Here is an 18,715-nt window from a genome sequence, read left to right as displayed (position 1 = left end):
TGGACTGAGACAGGATCTAGTGAACATTTGGAAAACTTCAGTAATAACGAAACTTTAACAATTCTTTTAAGTTAACATGAACTCCTGGGATTTCTGCTGGTCAAACAGGCATAAGTAGCATTAAATCCAATTAACGACATGCAGAAGGCTGATAGATTGTATTGTTTCTGCCAAGATTTTAGCCTGTCACTATTGAGCAGATGTGAATTCCTTTGAAACTGGAATGACAAAACCATCACTCAAGATTGTTTGTTTTTTTTTCTTAGATAAAAGATAAATATTATTTTGCAATACAATACATTTTTTTTTTCCACTTAAAAATGAATACAGTACATTTTAAGTGACAACTTTTTAATTGCCAAGATTAAAAGTGGTACTAGGGAGATGTTAGTATAAAAAGGCATTCACTTGAATATACAGAAAAATCTTTATAGTTACCGTGTTTTTAACTGCTTTTATTGGATTTCATATTTGGCAACTGGATCTATCTTTGAGTTCAGCCCTGTTCCAAACACGGGATTGGACCAAATTACCTCCAAGAGATCCCTAACAGCCTAAATTACTCTATGATTCTGCAACTTAGAACAAAAGATTTGCAGGAAATCGATTTTAGCTGCAATGACCTTCGTAACACACACCCCCTCATTAAAGAATTGAAGAAAAAGCTCCAGCTCTATGAGACAAAGACTCAAACTATCGAAGATACCGTGGTACTGCCAACTGCTTGAGTGAATAGTTTTAAACACGTACAAAATTTCATTCAGTTTAGTATGACTACTTACAGTAATACATAGAGATTGGATACATCTACACAGGTCTTCTGCTCTGCTTCAGAAATGCAAATGACAGACTCTTTTCGAAGAAGAGATGAGGCTAGTAACAAAATCTCAGCACAGAAGTTTCTTCCCTTTAAAAGAGAAAATAAGTTACATGTACGTATAGTTGTTAACACGTAAGAGAAGCCATGGTGTCAATCACTATTTCTATTTTATTATTTAAACTGGCAATTTGGAGAAAAACACCTCTTTATAAGTATCCAATTGCTCAACTGCTTACTGGATTTTCAGAGATGCGTTTCATGTCAGTATCTGATAGAAAGATCCTATAATTATCTGTGTTGTATTTGCTGCTTGTCTGCTCTGAAATCTTAATTATAAGTGATAGAACTTGTGGAGAAATGCAGAACACAATTCTTAGCCCCATCTTTATGCGCTCAAAACATCCAGTGATTTTAATAGGAATGAGGCAGGTGAGGTTTAATAGGTGAGGCAGGAATGCAGAAATAGCTCTAATACCCTCTAAGCAGACAAGTAAATAATGGATCCCGAGAAACAAATAAGAGCAAAAACAAACAAACCAACCAAAGAAACAAACAAAATATCAATTTTCAGATGGTTTGAAATAAAATGGAGTCTCTGAGGTGGAAGAATGAGATTTGCTCCACAGACCAAACGAGAGAAAGTAGTCATGCTTGGCTTAGGAGGGGAGAATTCTTCATGAAGAAAACATGGAGAAAAAAAGATGATCAGAGGGCTGGAGCATCTCTTCTATGAAGAAAGGTTGAGGGAACTGGGCTTGTTTACCTTGGAGAAGAAGTGGCTATGGGGAGATCTCATTGTAGCCTTCCAGTACTTGAAGGGAACGTATAAACAGGAGGGGGAATGGCTGTTTATGAGGGTGGACAGAGACAGAACAAGGGCGAATGGTTTTAAAGTGGTGATGCACTGGAACAGGTTGCCCAAGGAGGTTGTGGATGCCCCATCCCTGCAGGCATTCAAGGCCAGGCTGGATGTGGCTCTGGGCAGCCTGGGCTGCTGGTTGGTGACCCTGCACACAGCAGGGGGTTGGAAATGGATAGTCACTGTGACCCTTTTCAACCCAGGCCACTGTATGACTCTATGATTTTCTAGGAAAAGCAGACTGCAACGAAGTTTGGGAAACAAGGACATTAAACATCAGCAGACAGCCACAAGAGTGTATATTTCTTGACATATGGGACACACAGAGGCCCTGGGTTACGCTAAGTGCTTTTCCCCCAGCTCATTTGCTTTCACGTGTGGAGCTTCCTGTGCGGCTGCCGAAGGCGAGATCTGCGCTCCTTCACCTTCCCTGCGAGAGGAAAAGCTTTGAAGCACGCAGAGCCCCAGGGCCCGTAATAAGCGCCGGTGCCCCAACTCTTACCACACACGCGTTCCTCACCATTTCATTTCTAAAGAACCCGTTTTTCACGTCATTTGCACAACACATCATTATCAGTTAGATTAGAGGCCGCGCCACCGACCTGGGAGGGACAACCCCGCGACTCAGTGACGACACAAAATGGCGGCGCCCACCCTCAACGTCCCGCCCCGCTCCAGCACTCCTGGCCTGCGGAGGGGCGGAGCGGCGACAACGGGTCTGTCCCGTCCCGTCCCATCCCGTCTCCTGGTGCCCGCCCTCAGCCGCGGCCCAGCATCGGCCCGACTCCTCCTCCGCCTGCCGGCGAGGTGAGTAGGGGCGGCGGATGAGGAGGTGTATCTCGAAACAGGTGCCAAAAGCGTCTCGCAGTAATGGCGGACAGAGCTGACTCGGGCATCTTACAGTCACACGTCCCTCTTCATCACCCTGTGCTCGTCTGCCAGTATCACGGCAGGGCTGACAGCTCGGGAGGCGCAGGGCCGCACTCTGAGGGGAACCTACGGGTGGGAATGGCCGCCGCGCTCGGGGCGGGGGGTCCGCTGGGTCGGGGCCCCTCAGGGAGCTGTGGGACGCCTCCACAGGGAGCGCCGCAGCCCGCCTGCTCTCGTCAGTGGCGTCGTGCCTTTGGTCTGCAATAGGATGCAGTTATAACTGTGTGTGAGCAAAGAAATACATAGTATCTGTTCAGGTGAAACATGCTAGTATCTGTTCAGATGGAGTCATGTTTCCCAGTTTCTTGTTGGGGCATTTCCTGTTTCTTCATACTTACTTCCCCCCTTTTTATTTCTCCTCCTCTTTTGTTACAGGCGACCCAACTAAAGTGGTTATGAATATCACCTGTGGCTTAAAGCTTCTCAGAAGGAACTGTCTTTTCTTTCGCTTGGCTTTGGCCCAAACCAAAAACTGCTATAGAACCTGTCTTGGTAAAGGACAGAGTTGTGTCTCAAATGTCCCAAACACAGAAGTATGGAAGAACGCACACCACGTTTCCAGAAGGTTTTGCTTCCAGTCTCCTCGGTTGCTGAAGGAGAAGATCACATCCCTCCAAATCAGTTCTGTAGGGCCGATCCCAAATGGTTTATCTGCTGGGCACACTCAGCTCATCAGGTCTTTTCACACATCGCCATCACTTCGGGCTGCGCCATTTCCTCTTTTCTGGATTATCTTTAAACCTGTTCAGAAGCTGCTTGCTATCCTTGTTGGCAGGTAAAATATGATCTTGCTTTCTCTCTCTCAGAGTAAGGCCCTGTTGCACAAAGGCATGTGCATGTGTTGAATCTCTTTATAAAGAATGGTAGGCGTATTTATTTGTAGTGTTTTACTTGTAGATTTGCAAAGGTTTGCAGGGCTGAGGCCTCGGCTAAGAGTTTGCTCAAGAAGGAATTGTTTCTTATGTATCATTTTTCCTTCTACTCTTTGCCTACGTGCGGCAGAGGGAGATGGACCAAGACACTAAGAGGCATTTCCTCCTCTTCCTCTGAGGAGGAAAGGGAGACAGGTGGGGGCCCAGTCACACTGTAGCCTTCCTTAAGCTCACACCACCTGAGAATGTAGGAGGGAACATTGCAACAACAGACTCCAACAACCAATTTTAAGCTGTTTTCTAAGTTGCCAGTGTTTGTGTCTTACAGGAGCATAAGAAAATGGTGGAAGGCACTTCCTCCTAATAAACGGGAGCTCTTTAAAGAAAGTGTGAGGACAAATAAATGGAAGATACTCCTGGGTGTCAGTAGCTTAGGAGTTTTATTTGTCGTGTTTTATTTTACTCACTTGGAAGAGACACCCATTACTGGACGTGCCAGACTGTTGGTGTTCAGAAAGGAGCATTTGAGACAACTGTCACAGATGGAATATTCTATGGTAAGAGTCTAAATTAAAAATCAAAATACTCAGGAAGTGCTGATGCTTTATTTATTTATTCATTTTAATAATGAGATGGACAAGCACACCCAGTGGTGTTCAGTTTGTAGGTAAAGACTATAGCTGCGTTCTCTGGCACAATTCTTGACAATCAGATTCTCTTACATCCCTTAATAGAAGTGAAAGTTATATAGTATTTTCCTGCACTTTGTGCTGAGAAGCCCCTAGAGCACCCCCAAGAGTGATCCTGCACTGTCATCCATTTTTAAGAGTTCCCGTCAGTAAACTATTCAGGCATCATTTGCCTCCAGAATGATGGCTAAGAGCTCATAATAGGTAGGTAGCAAATATTTCTTGCAGTGTTATTTTAATACAGTTAATGCAGAAATCCAGTAGAGAAAACATAGTTAATAGGTACGTGCTCAGATCTGTCCTATTTTCTTCTGGTTTGATCATTCCTTGGTATTTCTTTAAGGTCTGTAAGTTGTTACATCAACATTGAGAATTTGTTCTTTTTTTATTTTAATTCAGTTTTTTCTCTTTAATTGCTTTCTTTTACTTTGCCCACTGTTCTAATTTCTGTGATTTTGAGTTCTGTAACTTGCTATCCTAATGTCAGTGAAACCGGGCAATCCAGCCATATACAAATGTCATTCTATTCCTGTTTCATAGAGAATGTGAGATAACAGAAATAGTACAAGGATATGTTCTGTTACATCTTTTGTGTAAGTTTGTCCAACTTGCAAGTTATAAATTCTACTGGGAATTCAGGAAGATACAAATGTCTGCTAAATTTTGATGCCAAGCTTAACTGTGTGTACGAGGAAACACCAGACATAGGGACAAGGCATAGTATCTTATTTTTAGTTTGTGGGTCTGAAAGTATAATCAGCAACATTAGCTTGGGCCGTATGAAAGAAAAATGTATTAAAAAATAGCTATGATGAAATTCTACATAGTCGCTAGACTGATTTACCAAGTATTCATTTACTGTGTGTTTGTTCCACATGGCAATCAATGGATTCTTTTTTCAGTGGATGGCGAAATATGAAAGCAAAATGTTGCCTGAGACAGATGCACGCTATCAGGTTGTGAAGAGAGTTGTTGGACATTTATCCGAGAGCAATAAGGACATCCCGCAAGTCTCAGCACTCATCTGGGCTATCCATGTGGTAGATGAACCAGAAGTAAATGCTTTTGTGCTTCCAGTGAGTTGAACCTAAATACAAAAATTATTAGCAATATTGAAACAGCATTTTATTGACGTGCCTTCCGCTTAATTTTCTTTTACACAGAATGGGGAAGTGTTTGTTTTCACTGGATTGCTAAATGCAGTTTCTGATATTCATCAGCTGTCTTTCATTTTGGGACACGAGATAGCTCATGCTGTGCTGGAACATGCAGTAAGTATTTAAGAATTTAAGAATTCTTCATTCATAAGTTTAGAATTCTTTCATTATATCAACTAAGATATTTTCTATTGCTACCAAGCAGAATTTCAGTATGACTTTCTAATTAATGAAAAACTGAGTTTGAAAGAGAGAATATTCTGATACAGTATATTCTTGTTACTCACCTAGTATTTAGCTGCCAGATGTCCTATCAGTGTGCCTTGTGTTTGGGTCTGCTTGTTTTTAAGCTGTATGGATGGATTATGGCTCGCTGTTAGGAGTCATTTAGATCTTGGTCTGTAGATGACTCTCCTGTGGCAGACATAAGGAGGCATCAGCAACTCAGTTTGTTGCTCCTAAACTTGTTCAAGTGGATATACTTTCATAATTTTTTTGTACACACATGGTATTCTTATTGTAGTAGCACAAAGTTAAAGAATGCAAAACTCAAGAGCGTCTAGAGCTTGAATCTATTTTTAGAGAGAATTAATTTTTATAGATTTTTCCCTCCTCACCATTTTGTGGCCTTTTGACTGACGAACGGCATCCACGTAAAGTCATCATCATATCCCAGGCTTTGAATCTTTCACACTAAGAGACAGGCAGTGTGTGTATCCAGCAGGAACAAATATGTAGTTAGTGTGGATTCTAGACTGAAAGTACCTTGTACCAGTTGTTTTGTTGGGTAGTAGTGGTTATTTTTTTAGTGTTTTTTTTTTCTGTGTGAGCAAAGGATTTTCTTTTTGTCCCATTCATGCATCTGCATAGAAGAAAACCCAGGAAGGAATGAAAACTGGACCATTTTTTCTTTCAGATAGAGAAAGCCAGTCTGGTTCACTTCTTGGATTTCCTATCACTCATCTTTCTCACTATGATTTGGGCCATCTGTCCTCATGATATACTGGCGGTTGTTGGCCAGCGGATCCAGAGCAAGTTGCAGGAGGTAAGAATGACTATGGAATACTTCACACAGCTTATTCGAGTACATCTGTTTTTGACATCCGTTGCAAATGTGCTGAAATATTTCTTGTTATCCTTCATGGAAAAACACTGACAGATTTGGGGGGTTAGTATCTCTAAATGGTACAAATGGGAAAAAAAATCAAGAGGAGAAAGACTATAAACAAAAATAAACACATCTTTGGATGTTTTTGGAGGAGATTTGTTCTTATAAATAAGCTTCTGCTTTAGTTGATATATATTCTCATTTGTCACTTTGAAAAACTACATCTCCCTAAATAATGATTGGATTTAGTTGGATGGGCCCTTAGTACTTGCTTGCCAATTAAGTTAAATGAAGGTCTGTTTGAAATGTCTGATGTTTTGTAGATGCTGAAGGTTTTATTTTGAGTCGTTGCTAATTTGTTTCTAAACAAACTGAAATATATGGAAAGAGTATCTAAATTCACTGCTAATGGTTTTCAAGATAAGGAAGTTGAGAGTCTAAATGTTCCTTGAAAGTAGGAACTATACGACAATAAAATGTAGTGAACTAAACATTTCAGACAGCTTCTCCCTAATAATGTAAAATTCAGGGTTTTTTGGTGCTGTTTTTTTCCTGCTGTCTAGTTTACTGTCTTCTTCTGGACAGTTACTCATATATATATGTATATGTATATGAGTATATATGTATCTATATTTCTCTATTAAAAACAACAACAACAACAAAAAACCAACAACAAAACCCTTTTTTTTAGTAATTTTCTTAAAGGAACATATGCTTATTTCATAAAACTTGAGTCTGGAATGCTCTTTGGCTTCTTTGACTTCTCTTGATGATTTTCCTAATAATTTTCCTAATAATATTTAATAACTTAAATATAACCAATCTGTGAGTAGTTCCTATGCTAATGAGGGGGTATGTGGGTTGTGAAAATAAATTACATTTGAAGAGCTTGGATATTTGTCCAAGTGGCTAAGAAACTAATACACTGATGGTTGCTAGTCATCGTTGTCAAGAGCTGAATTTGGAGAAAGCAAAGTGTGAACCAATCCTCGGTCTGCTCATAACAGCAAGATTTAATTTCCTGTCAGGGTTAGGGTTGCATTGCATTGGATTTCATTTCATTGCCTTGCATTGTGTTTGATTGCATTTCAGTTCATTGCGTTGCGTTCCACCGTATTGCATTTGCAATTGGGTTGGGTTGTATTGCATTGGATCTTAACTCCTAGGTTACTGCATCTAATATTTTGTTATTGTAGATTGGAGTTGTTGCTGGGTAATTTGGGTTGAAGATCACAATTCTACCATTCTAGATCTACTGCTTGCTTTAAACCAGGACACTACCGGACTGTATCTTGCATTGGTCAGAATTACCTTAAAATAAAATAGAATTAAACGTATCCACATGTAATACTGAATAAATAAGTGGTTAATATTGGCAACACTATCCCATATACAAAATATGCCGAATAGGAATTCTTGTTTGCTACTCACCCATACGTAGCATGTCTGCTTTTTTTTCCTTGTCACAAACAGGTTTTTACTGTGCAGTGCTTTGAATTTATTAATACTTTTGTTGTAAATCACACTAGTAGATCATATGATTTTTAACAGCACGTAACCATCACTTAATAGTCAAATCAGCACTTAATCATCACTTAGTCATTGATGAATCTGATATGGTGTTTCAATGAAATTTGCTGCAATCCAAACAGTGATTTATATAGGTATTTTTTAGAATGGCAAGTTTCACACAAGACTTGTTACAGAGAACAGGAGTTTCCTAAACTAGCTGAGTGCCTTAAAGACTTTTCCATGTAGCTGATCTACTCACCCCTCCCCTGTGCCTGTGTGTGCAACCCAGGATTTCTGAATCTTGAGAAGCCTGGCCTTTAGTGAATCACTCACTCTTCTCTTCCATCACCATGCGTGGCAGGTGATCTTTGATTTCCAGGTAGTTAGGCAGTTAGATCAGCCTTACTCCACTGTACTTGTAACAGAGATGGGAACACAATGCTGACTTATACTGAAATTATAGTATGACATCGTCAGATGTCATCCTTGCTCCCATGGTCTGCAGCGTAGGTAACTCCTGCAACACAGGTAATCCCCTAACTGGGAATTGCGCTAGCATTGGATTTATTTTTCAGAATATAACCATATTTTCGTGCACATTTATAGGGATGCAGGCAAAGAGTAACACCCCACTGCTTTAAACATAAGCACAAATAAATCTAAGGCATAAGGGTTTAAAATAATGAACTTAGGATCATCTTCATGCTGTCCAAAGTCTCTGTCTAGGTTACACATGCATTCACGAGTAGTCTTTGAGGATTACATGACAACACTAACCAGGGACATCATTGCCTCTGTAGTCTTAGAGTACTTTTCAAGACAGTAAGAATATATATTACACTTCAAACAATAACTTTAGCTGCAAAAGATTTAAAAAATACAAGGTGTGTTCAAGGTCTGTAAGGAAGTGAAGTGTTTAGAATGTAACCATCTCAATATTTCCTTTCTAAATGAGTATTTGGCTCAGGTAAATGCATAGAGACTGAGCACTGACTGGCTATACGTTCCTTTTTGACACAGTGAAGGAAAAGTGCCTGTACTAGCTAAGAAAAAAGAGTTGCTGAAAGCTTTATTGCACCACTGCTTTGGTGCTCTTCATATCTTCATACTTGTGTTTTTTTTTTCCTGGAACATGTAAGGAGGATCCACTTCTCTGGCTAAATAAAGAGCGGATGCAATCTTTTCCTCTTCATTAGCCTTACACATCCTTACTCTCCTGTTTGTTTGTTTTTTTCCTAGTTGATGCATAGATCAGAATGCTTTGACTTGTTGCTTATCTCTGCAGGAGAAGGCTGTTTTTCGAGTCCTAAGTTGCCTTTACTATAATCTGATAAACTAGGACAGGGTAACCCAAATCTACACAAGCCAAAAGATACTGGGTTATATGAATTAATAACAATGTGGCCAAGCTAGCACCGTCTTTTTGTACCTATTAATAAATTGTCATAACCACAAAAAAAGGAGAGTAGCTGGTTATGACTTTTCTTCAAGTCAAGTTTCTCAAGGGCAATTTGCAATTTCTGTTGAGAGATAATTGTGGCAAAGGAGTGATTTCTGCATGGAAACATTTGATTACATTCATACAGTGGGCTTTTACCACATAATGCACATAATAATAAACCATAATTTAAAAAGCCACTGGATTTTTCTTTACTTACTGTTGCTACATCTAAAATTTTCATGTCAATAAAGGTGAAGCGAGAAAATTCCATTTTGTGAATAATCAGTTTATTTGTCCTGACTCTGAATCTTTAATGCAACCCTGAGCAGTAATATATTTCTGCTCAGAATATCTTAAAGCAACTAATTTAAAGTTGATGTTAGCCCTTTGGCCACAGCAAAATGCAGTGACACTGGCTGATGAGAGGAACCATGAAAGTATGTATAATCTGAGGGCAAATAGGAACACTGAATTATATATATGTATAATTTGAATTATATATATATAATGTAATTAAAGATTATATTAGGAAAAAATAATACTGATCACATGCAATGAAAACATGATCGATAACACCCTTGTTATGAGAAGGTTAGAAAAATAGCTGTAATGTTTCAGCTTTTATATGTTCAAAAACATGACACACAGCTCCAATGTGTGCTTTATTTGCAGTTTATTTTTGATAGACCGTACAGCAGAACATTGGAGGCCGAAGCTGATAAAGTGGGACTGCAGTTTGCAGCAAAGGTAACTACAACTGGTTTATTATCAACTTAACAGATGCTTTTCATTTTCCGTTATAACCAAAGGGAGCTTTGCACTTAGGTAAACTGTGCTGTTGTTTGTACTCCAGTTGGCACAGTATACAGAGAAGAAAACCAAACAGTGAGTTTATATAAGTGGGCTATATTGAATTGTTTACTGAGTTAGAAATTGTCCTTTGAGCTTTTCCCTCTCTCTCAGCATCCATCTTTGGCTAGAACTTCTGAGGAATGCTCTGCTATGTTCTAGTGCAGTTAAAAATATTCTGATCTATAAAATCTTATTTTCATAACAAAACGGGAAAATTTCAGATATTGAAATTTCTGTGGTTGCTGCTGATTAATGAAATATATTGATACTTTTCAGGTATTTAAAGTTTTAATCCAAATACAGCCATGAAAATAATTTCTTTGCTAAATGAAGACAGATTTGTAGAGAAATGACTCTTTCACAATTCAATCACTTCTCGCAAAGTGCAGCAGAGCTACACAACTGTTGTGTTAGATATCTATGAGAGCAGCACCATCTAGTGTTAATATTGCATAAGGTTAATTTCCCTTTCTTATTAGTTATTAATGTTTCTTCAAGGCAGAATTTTCAAAATGAACTTTGATTCTGGGACTGAAACTTTATTTGGTGTTGAAAGTCACCCAGGGAACTAATACCATCCATGAAAACCAGAATTGCTGTGTGGGTAACTTGCTGCTTTCTAATAGCAGTGATGCTGTAGGACTGTACCAGAAAGGAACAAGCAAAGTTCTTTCACAGCATTTCTCTACTTTTGCAGTTACATTTTTGGTAGCAATTGGTAAGTAATAAAATTCAAAGGACAAAGCATTACTCATTTTTATTTGAGTGTGGGAGGAGTAATTTTCTTACCCTGTAGGTGGGTGTCTTTTTCACTTAAAGAAATGGAAACTATTGCAAGAAATCTTTTTTTCCACTCAAAGTCAAGTATAAAGGAGTTGGTGATACAAAAATGCAGTTTTAATTGGTCCGTGCATATCTATAGTTAAATTTGGAGGGAGATAGGAGAGTTCTTGTTCTCCAGAACTGCTTCTTTTGCCTGTTGTGAATTACATCATTAAGAGGTAGTTTGAATCACCCTTTAAAAAGGTGATTTAATTGCACACAGAACAGCCTTTGCAGCTTGTTTTCAGAGGTGTTTACATGAGAAGTGATAATAATTCATATTTTAGACTCTTTATGTATATTTTCTGAAATCTGTGAAAATGGATAACTTGTGCTGTATTGAGTCTAGAAAATATAGTGTGGAATAAATTACTGATTGAGGTTTCTTGAGGTATTTCAGAACAGTCTTTTGCCTGAGATAAAGTATTCTAAATAGTCACTGAGCTTTGGAGTTCATGATGTCTCTAAAGATTCAATATCCATTAGAATGTGTGTTGTGTTACCTTAAAAAAAGTGATATAAACATTTTCTTTCCATTTTCAGGCTTGTGTTGATGTAAGAGCAAGCAGTGTATTTTGGCAACTAATGGAATTAGTGGAAACAGTTAAAGGGGAGCCCAGATTGCCAGAATGGCTTTCCACACATCCTTCTCATGAGAATAGAGCTGAGCACTTGGACAGGCTTATTCCAGAGGTGAGCAGAGCTGTAAGAAGTGTATCTTTCCCTCTGAGGAAAGTTGCCAGAAATAGTTTGGTATTAATTGACATGCTATTTATTTTTTAGTATCGCAGTTATCTCTCTCTTTATCCATGCAGAAATGTTCTATCATAAAAATCACAGCTTTCTTGGTAATTGTATTATAACTAAATAAAAATCAGGGTAATGCTTTTTAGGACAATGCTACGTGTGTTCTTAGACCAGCAATGAGAGCTGAGGGAAACAGAGGTAAGTATTTGGTCTTATTAGACCATGCAGATGTTTTCTCTGCAGATTTGCAACTCACAATAAACTGTGATGATATAAAATGAGAATTTTTTCTTCAGGTAATGAAATGGCTTGTCTCAATGAGGCAACTGAACAGTCTCAGGAAATGTAAATTAAAGCAGCGATATCAGAAGGATTCTCTGCAGGGAGCAATCAAATGGGTTTTAAAGGTCTTGCATCTGGATTTCTGAACAAGTTGCAAGCTACAGCCAAACAGAGGAATTAGTAAATAGAGAACTATAACCAGTTGCAAAGTGGCTGTCTCCTGGAAAGGAAATGGAGAAAATGAAAAAGATTTACCAAGCTTGTAAAGGATTTCCCCCTCAGTTAGGGAGCAATTTGGATTCTCCTCTAGGAGGAAAAAATATGCCAGCCAAATGAGAATCCTCTTAAAAAAGAAACTGGAATCTCTTAGAATTCCTCCATAGAAAGTGGTGAAATACTCACTGAGGACTTATTTTCTTTTTTTTCTGACAATAAAATGCATGGTTTTATGATAGTGGGAAGGATGCTTATCATTGTCCTGGGGAGAAAAATTGTGGAATCATAGAGCCAGAGAGCAGCTAAAGGATCTTGTGGTTCATCGTTGAACCTTTTATTTTAGTGTTCACTGACTCACTGCAGCTTGTCCACCCTTTTCCTGCTATACTGTCCAGCTAGAACACTGAACATCAGCTGAAATCTCAGCCATACTGAATAAAGCAGAAGTTGGATCCAATAAGCCTTGCCTGTGACACAAAAATTCATCTTGATGTGACATTTGCTTATTTGGCATCATGGTGGTTCGCATCCATTTTTGATTCACTTAAGCTCCTGTTTCCAACATGTCTTTTTGGAAATACCACACTGAGATCATTTCAAGAGTATCAGTAAGTTGGGACACATCATTTCTACTGCTTCTCTTCTGTTTGCTACGACAACTAACTTGCCAAAAAAGAAACTCAATTAATTTACTTTGGCAAGGTTTGTTGTTACCAAAACCATATTGATTGTTTATCATTTATTCCTGGTGTATAGTTACTTACTTTATTCCCCATTCTGGTGTCTTATGAAGTACTGAAGATGTATTTATTTTGTTTTCTTGTCAAGAAGAGGATGGCGTATTTACCCTTTTCTAATGATGTGGAGAATACCCCAGGTAGCTCTAATACTAGAATATATTAAGTCCAATCAATGCAAAAAAACTGAAGGAAAACAAAACATGAAAAGTGCTGCCTTGTGTTTCTATTGAATCCGTAAATCTGTTCAATATTTTGTCACAATTTTTCTTTTCTTTGCCAGAAGGAGCAATGAAAGATTGGCAGTATTAGCATTATGAACCTTTTGCTCTTTCTTCTTTTAATGCTGCTTTTTTGTAGAACCCATTACCTTTCCTATGCTTGCTAATTGTGATTCATTTTGCAACTCTGTCCTTCTGACTTGTTTATTTCCCCGCATGCTTGTGGTATTTTGTCAGAATTGCAAGATCAGAGCAGAATTCAGCCCCACTAAGGTAATACAAAGTGATTTGAAGCCTTAGCCTGGCTTGTGGGCAAGAGAGTGATGTGAGTTCAGTGCTGAGAGAGCTGATGGACTGTGAGAGGAAGGATGAACTCCAAAGGTGTTCAAAAGATCCAGGTGCCGTTAGCCATGTTATCTGTGACACTGGTGTAGGACTAGTCCTAAGAGCTAGAAAATGTTTTTCTCTTCTCCTGCAGTACAGTGCAGGAAGTGCCTTCAGCTGTACTGATAAGAGAAACAGAATCACCTTTACTACTTATAGGCAGTAATTATTTTATTTGATATCTTCTGAGGCAGTAAGCATGCAAGTGGTCTTGAGTCTGGAGAGCAGTTTGTCTTTCTTAATGTTTATCTGGGAAGAATAGAATTACAGTGCTTTTAATTCTCAGGTGCATCTGTGTATTCTCCACCTTGTCTCAGTTCTCTCTGTGTTGTTCAGAACACTTGTCATATACAGTCAACAAAACATTTTCTTTTTATAACTGACATGCATAAAATTCATTAAGAATGCTCTTATTTCTCCACTTGCCCAAACTGACAGAAAACAGTTTACTTGAGGATGTGAAGTTACCACTGATTTTGACAATACAGCATAGTTGATAATGTTGGGCTGTTTTGTTTATTAGAAAAAAATATGCTGAAGCTCCTCAACCAGGTATTGGTATGTTAGTGATGCTATATTGTTACTGTCATAAAACAAAATAGCCAGCAGAGCCAGGGAAAGAATACCTAAATAAGTTTGAATGTTTCATGGCACAAATATACACAAGAAGATTGTTTTCATCGGAATGTGTCCTCATAAGTGTGTTTAACAGTAAGATGATGTGTCAGCAGAACTTTTCTTTCTTGTAACTGTAGCCTTTTAATGGCATTTGGGTTGATTGTGATGTAATAGCTGCCTTCTTTCCCATTTCACAGCTGCATATATAGCAAGAAAACAGACTTCCACAGACTAAAAGTGTTAACTCTGAAGTATTGTTTTGGACCTTTGCTACTGGGACTTTGGTATTTTAGATAAGCCAAGCACTACATAGTGACAACAGCAAAAAAACAGCTCTAGAGGTTTACATTTGCTAAATTAGTTTGAAAGAAGATTATGTTGCCCTTTTCCAGGATACAGCCTAAATCTTTATATTTCCATTTGCCTTGAATAATGCTGTCTGACGCTAATGCAGTCTTGCAGCAGCTTATGTTCTGGAAGAGAACAAGAGAAAACTCCTGGTTTGTCGAAAACATCAGTTTAGAAATTAAGTGGTCAGTGAGGCAGAAGGATGCTCAGTTTCACTTGGGGCCTACATGGGTGACCCTCTAGAAAAAGAAATACTGAACGCTTTATTTGTGGTTTACTGAAATGGTTGTGTGGAACCAGTTGGAAATTACTGCATCCAAGTGGTTTGTTTGGTACCCACTGTCATCTTTAAAAGAAGCTGCCTGTTTGAATGGGCTTGTTAAAGCAAATTTAACTTCATTAGAATGAGCACCAAATTATGCATCTTTTAAAACAGCTATCTTTATACTGTTTTATACCAATTCTGCACGATTCCTCTGAGAGATGATTCATCCATTGATTGTCATTACCTTTCTCATATTGCCTCTAAGGCAAAATGATCTGCGGGCCAGAACAGAGCGCTGGAGGGAATGTGGCTGCACTAATGGATTTTGATTCTCTGGGAAATCCTTTAAATCCTTTGTGCCTTTACTTTCTAATCTGTAAAATGAAAGCTGTATCACTTTCATTATTTAGCAAGAAGGAGTAATTAGAGTTTGGTCTCGGAGTACATCATTTAATCCAGATAAATTCAGACATTCTAGAGACATTCTTTTCTGAGAACACACGGCAGAAGTATTCAGATACTTCTTGAAGACAAGATCACTTTTTGTGACAGGACCTTTACTTCATCGGCCATCTTGGATTTCTCTGTCAAACAATTAAATGTTTATTGGAGACGATTCCCCCTTCTGGTTTTCTTTTTTTTCAGTCATCTATATATGGCATTACTTCAATAATGAAACACATCAAATGAAGTATGCAGTCATTTCAACTTACGTATGAACGTAAATTAGAAAGTAAAAATTACTGATGTATGCAGATATCACACAAAGTACTCTGAGAACTTTGTACTTATTTTCGATGTATGTTTTAGGGCATCCATTCCTTGGGAGACTTTGAGAAAGCATTTTTCATTCTTGATTCTTGTTTTGCTCCCGAACACTGTTTTACAGAATTAAACGATTCAATTCTTCCCAGGAAATCTTGGTTTTTGCTGAAAAGTAACAGTTCTGACTCCTATACTTGCTAAGCTTTATATAAAAACGCAGACTTTTCTGGAAAGTCAAATTGCTGACTGAAGCCTTTTTTTGTTGTTGTTTATCTTACTTAAATGAGCTTGATTTGTTTTCCTATGTATCCACAGGCTCTTAAAATAAGAGAGCGCTGCAATTGCCCATCTCTTTCTGGACCTGATCCTCGCCTCGTTTTCAGACTTAACAGGCAGCATCTCCTGGAGTCATTTAAAGCTCAAGAAACACAAAATTCTACAAATCAAGATCTCTCAAAAACAAAACTGGATATTCCTCACACTTAAAACATAAACAAAAACCAGAAGACGTGCCAGTTACTTGCAGTTAAACCTACAAACTAATTATGATCATTTTTCCATTTTGTGAAACATGTGGTCCCTGAAGGTCTATCTTTTAGGGCACATTTGTCTTTGAACCGTAAAGATGATCTAACTGCTCGTATTCTATGTTTCTTTTTATATGATCTCACTCAAAGCAATAAAGGAGCTATGCGCACACAAGAAGCATCGTTTTGGAGCAAAAAGTTTCTTATTCATCAAGGGTTACTAAAATAAATCACTTCTCAGGGGAAAGATAATCTCATACAATCCAGTTGCACAGTATAATTTTCAGCTTTATCAGACTCACCTTGATCAGAGGACAGATGAGCCAGAAGTGTCCCTAAAGCAGAGGAAAATGTGCAATTTTCATCACTTAAGTCGTCTGGTTTATCTTGCTTTTAATTTGCGTTAGATCTGTTCAGCTTCGTTTGAGAAATAATGATGAGAGCTTACTGCCTGTTCCACATATAGAATGTTTAAAAACGTTAAGCTGAGATGCAGTAATAGCCTATGGGCTAGATACACCTCCACTTTAATTAGGTGGATTTACTGCTGGGATTTTGTTTCTTTCTAAAGCATTTTAGGACATGGATTAATTCAACATTTTTCTTCAAAGCAAACCTGAAAGGGTTGCAAAAATTTCAATTTAAAAATGAAGTTAAATAATTTTCAAGGAAGTCTTTCTTCTAAAATACTATGTATAATATCTACAGTTTGTCGCCCTTAGAATGCTTTGCAAGGATGATTGTGCTATCATTTAAATGATCGGGGTGCCTCATCAGAAGCCGGCTTTACTGCAACTGTATTTGATCTGGTTGTATCACTTTGTATGGAAGCGATAGCTGATGTGGAATTCTGTTAGGTAATAGACAAATATGTGACTTCTTGACTCTGCAGCTTTAGCAGTTGTATCTTGTCCTAGAAGGTGACTGCTCTTAAGGAACCAGTATCTGGTGCAGGGCATCTAAAAAAGCCACAAAAACAAAAATGCAAAAAGCCACGACTACAGGAGAAGAAAACCCTCCAGCCTGTCCTGCAGCTGCGCCTTGTATATTGTGGTGACCAATATGCACAGTATAGGCAAAGTTCTACCTTTCACGATGGACTACTCTGGATAGCCTGCATGTTAGACTCTATTTGCAACTGTTTGAGTTATCCTTGCTTTGCAGTTGATGAAAATATCAGATGTCCTCTTATGGGAACAGGCAGAAAGAAGCAGCAGTGAGTGAAAGCAAAAAAAGGAAGATCCCTTTCCCTTATCCCTTCACACATATTTGCTGTTATTCATTTTGTACTGAAAGAAAAGTCAGTCTCCTTTAGGGTAGTGTTTGAAATGGAGGGGACATTCAAAATGTTTCGCAACGCGTAGCATTTTGAAATATTCTTTTTTTATATATACGACGGGGTGAACTTTGTTGTATTTCTTGAATTTGATCAGAATGCAGTTTCTTTAAATGGAAATAAATAATCTACTCATTGCCTCTCTGTGAATGTAGCGGGATAAAATATACTTGGCTAAAATGTTGTAAAACAAGTAATTGCTTTCCTGACTTCACTTGATGTTTCCGAGTCCTTTGAGAAATGCCAGCAGCTGCGTAACATGTATCTAGTCAGAGGTGAGATGATACATCTGTAATGTTGACTGCTGATGATTCTAGGCCTGATGATAGAGGTCTGGATTGGCAGCATATTGCTTACAAGCTGTTTTAAAAATCTTTGCCCAAACGTACTGGCAAGAGACAGAAGGTCCAGCCTGGCCATTATTCATCCATCCATTTTTATTCTTAGTGACAGGAGTTTTTGTAACAGACGTTTGGTGATGTGTTAAAGCATTTGGACATTGTCACCTGAAGGTAAACAGAAAAATACACCATTTAGATTTCCCTGTGGACGTTATAGTTTATACTGCAACACCAAGACTCCATTGCTGCAGCCTCTCTCTCTCTCTAGTGTCAAATCTTGTTGTGTTATCCAGGGCTCCTGGATGACATCCAACTTGATGTTCATGTCTGTTTGGAGTAAGGAAAGCGTAGAAGGGTTCTTATAGCATTCAAGATGAAGCATGAAACTACACGTTTCATTTTTCTGCTGTCTTTTTAAAGCTGAAATACATATAAAATTTTAAAGCTCACTAGGGGAGATCTTATAAATGTGTATGTAAATGGTCTTGTAGCCAAAGTTGTGGTGATGAGAGAGAAGGATCTGAGAGAGAATAACAGAGATCTTGTGTACTTTTCCTGGTGATACTGGTCTAACAAAAGGTGTCTTAGCTTTATATTCACTTGTCCCCATGCAAACACACACACACACAGAGCTGAGCCACTAAAGTACTAAAGTCTTACTGTTCAAAATGGGAAGTTGAATATTTCAGTTGAAATTTTGCACTGCAGTTGTGAAAATTGGTGTGTTACAGGAAAAGTAGCCCTAGGAGTGTATTTTAAGGAACACAGTAACTGAAGGATGCATATTGTACATTGGGGACAATAGTAGCTAAGGTGACAGAAGATAAGAAGTAAAGATGTGTCTGCACTACGACTGCCGTTACTGC

The 18,715-nt window shown here is 38.4% G+C and overlaps 1 protein-coding gene across 1 annotated transcript; it reads left to right on the top strand.

The window, feature by feature from the left end:
• Window positions 1-1,240: 1,240 nt before the first annotated feature.
• OMA1 (OMA1 zinc metallopeptidase) lies at window positions 1,241-17,748 on the top strand. The gene is given in 11 exon segments (XM_072343912.1): window positions 1,241-1,263; window positions 2,216-2,268; window positions 2,271-2,486; window positions 2,985-3,384; window positions 3,810-4,038; window positions 5,073-5,246; window positions 5,334-5,441; window positions 6,244-6,372; window positions 10,061-10,135; window positions 11,606-11,755; window positions 15,961-17,748. Coding segments are annotated over 11 exon segments (1,728 nt in total). The 3' UTR covers window positions 16,132-17,748.
• Window positions 17,749-18,715: the final 967 nt, after the last annotated feature.

This window comes from Excalfactoria chinensis, chromosome 8, assembly GCF_039878825.1.
Source record: "Excalfactoria chinensis isolate bCotChi1 chromosome 8, bCotChi1.hap2, whole genome shotgun sequence".
In the NCBI taxonomy this organism is placed as follows: Eukaryota; Metazoa; Chordata; class Aves; order Galliformes; family Phasianidae; genus Excalfactoria; species Excalfactoria chinensis.
This window is presented reverse-complemented; position numbering and strand designations above follow the sequence as displayed.